Genomic DNA, 2,807 nt, shown 5'->3' with positions numbered 1-2,807 from the left:
CCCTCCATGCAAAGAGGACAATGCTCGATTTACAACGGTACCCTTGAAACCTTTAACTGTTTATCAAGGTGGGAGAGATATGGGAGATCATTCTATTTAAACATTTAAACATATCAAACCCCGCTTAAATTCCTCTAAAACGCTACTGTACGCCGTGTACAGTCTGAACTCAAACAGCTGATCTATCACTTGCGTAACTCGAAAGTAGATCGAATGTAAAAGTTAACAGCGTTTTTAAATATTCAAATTTAAATTTTTATTTCCTACCACTTTTAGAAAGTAACTATTGATATATACCGCAGCTTGTTTAGTAGATTATAATAGGGATATGTTGAGTCCTTGATCAGACAAAGGTTTAAAGGGTATCGTTGTTAATCATTGATCAGACAAAGTTTTAAAGGGGTATCGTTGTTAATCCTTGATCAGACAAAGGTTTAACGGGTACCGTTGTGAATCCTTGATCAGCCAAAGGTTTAAAGGGTATCGTTGTTAATCCTTAATCAGCCAAAGGTTTAAAGGGTACCGTTGTAAATCCTTGATCAGCAAAAGGTTTAAAGGGTACCGTTGTGAATCCTTGATCAGACAATGGTTTAAAGGGTACTGTTGTGAATCGGGGACTCTCCTCTTTTAATGGAAGGTCACTTGAAATTACGCTTACAGTCCAATATATCATAGTTTTATTAATTTTATCAGATATATTTTGTTTTTGCATAAATTATCCGAGTTTGTGAGAGAAAAGAGCCGGGAGAGAAGGAGGAGAAATTAGTGGTTTGAGAGAGAAGAGAACCCTCTGGTAGTTTTATTAAAACCTCGGAGAACCTAATATACATTCAAATCCTTGTTCATTCATCAACTAAGTAGATGCACTGGATGTAGAGGCATCGTAATCATTAATTATAAATACTCAAACAAGGAATGAAAGCTTTAATTCTCTTGTTTCTCATTGTTTCTCCGATTTCCTCTCAACTTTTCACCGGGTACCTGGAGAACAATGAAACCCTCTCAACCCCTGAGGTTTCACAGATAAAATTCTTTGCGCATTGCATCGTTGCCCTGCCCATTGTATCCGTAGGAATTGTTGGGAACCTTCTCAGCTTGATTGTTCTAAACCGACCTAAGCTAAGCCGTGTTCTATACGTATACCTGAGAGGATTGGCTGTATCCAACCTATGCGTACTCCTGGCTGCTATCCCTGCCCTCCTTGATATATCCTACGGACTACCTGGAGGGCATTATCTCATCGCCTTCTACCAAGCGTATCTCAAGCTCCCCCTCATCAACACCTTCATGGCCAGCTCCGTCTACATCATCCTCTGCATGACCTTCAATAGGTTCTGCTCAATCTGGAAACCGGACTTTTTTCGAAGATTTCACACTCTGCGCAATGCTGTTATCTCAATCTCATTATGCTTTATTTTTGGTATTTTGATTCATATTCCGCTCTGCTTTCAAAACTATATAGTTGAAAGGGAAATGTTGAACCAAACAATAAAGAATGAGACTACCAATGAGACATGGAGCAATGTAGAGGACATCACAGAGAACGGGACTAGACAACTACCGGAAACTGAACCAGAGAACGGGACTAGACAACTACCGGAGACTGAACCAGAGAACGGGACTAGACAACTACCGGAGACTGAACCAGAGAACAGGACGGAAATCTTCTATGAATCTGCAGAGTATGAACTGGTGGCAGAATCTGATATCTTCAAGATATATCTTGTCGTTAGCGAGATATTTCTCCGCATCGGACCGATCATTGTTCTAATCATTCTCAACCCTCTGATCATTATCAAGTTTAGAGAGATCTCACGCAAGAAGGATTTATTGAAACGTAACCCAATCTTCAACATGGATCCAATCAACTACGCTGTCGCGGAGAATCTGTGTGAAGAATCCGCTCCAAGGGTTTCCGGTCAATCCTCCCTGGTCAAACGCTCAGCTCAGAGGTTGAAGGAGGAGAGGATGCTTGTCCTCGTTCTCATCTCCCTCATCATCCTATTTGTGTTCTGCACCACCCCCGCCACCATCCTTTCCATCAGCTACTCCGTGAAGTTGAACTACAACCTGAATTTCCAGGTGTTCAGAGCTGTCTCTAATATCCTGGAGCTCTTAAACTTCACATTGAACTTCTACATCTACTGTCTCTGTAGCTCCGAGATCAGATCTGCCTTCGTGGACGTCTTCAAGAGTATCTTTGGTTGCAAACAGGAGCAGGCACCGACACAGGGAGAAGTTAAGAAACAGGAACAGAATCATCAGGAGAAGGAAGGAAAAAAAGAGCAGTCACAGAAAATGAAAAATAGCAGAAACAGCAGTGGTAGGTAAAGATCAAACAGAAAATAGCGGAGTAATAGTTGTTGATAGAGAAACCCTAAAAAAAAGCGGATTGACCGGTAGAACCAACATTGAGACTTAAAATGAGGATCAGACATCTTTTAAATTTTAATAAATATTTTATGAATAGTTCTTTTCCACAAATTCTGATTTTCAAATCTATATATCTTTGCAACCCGATGTCGTTAACCTTTGATATTTCAAATAATGAATTCTGTCAGGTTAAATAACTTTGAAATTTCAAGGGTTTACACCGTCAGGTTGCAAAGATATAGGAGTTAGAAATGTTTAATTTGTGGCAAAGACTCAATTTCTTACACAATTTCTTAATTGTTGAAATGAAATTGACATTTTTTTGCTATTTGATGTTTTATTTTAGTATAAAAAGAAAATTATGCTTTCCTGTAGACATTGTTTGTTAAACCCATATTGAAATATTGAAATTTGAAATTGCGTAATTTTTTTAT

General features: G+C 39.0%; 1 protein-coding gene across 1 annotated transcript; it reads left to right on the top strand.

Moving 5' to 3' along the window:
- The first annotated feature begins 825 nt into the window (after positions 1-825).
- LOC111701408 (probable G-protein coupled receptor AH9.1) lies at positions 826-2,497 on the top strand. Its single transcript, XM_023472690.1, has one exon. The coding sequence runs from the start codon at positions 916-918 to the stop codon at positions 2,329-2,331; it is 1,416 nt and encodes a 471-aa protein (XP_023328458.1). The 5' UTR covers positions 826-915; the 3' UTR covers positions 2,332-2,497.
- Positions 2,498-2,807: the final 310 nt, after the last annotated feature.

This window comes from Eurytemora carolleeae, unplaced genomic scaffold (assembly GCF_000591075.1).
Source record: "Eurytemora carolleeae unplaced genomic scaffold, Eaff_2.0 scaffold304, whole genome shotgun sequence".
In the NCBI taxonomy this organism is placed as follows: domain Eukaryota; kingdom Metazoa; phylum Arthropoda; class Copepoda; order Calanoida; family Temoridae; genus Eurytemora; species Eurytemora carolleeae.
Note: the sequence above shows the minus strand (reverse complement) of the source record. Positions and strands in the feature narration are given on the sequence as shown.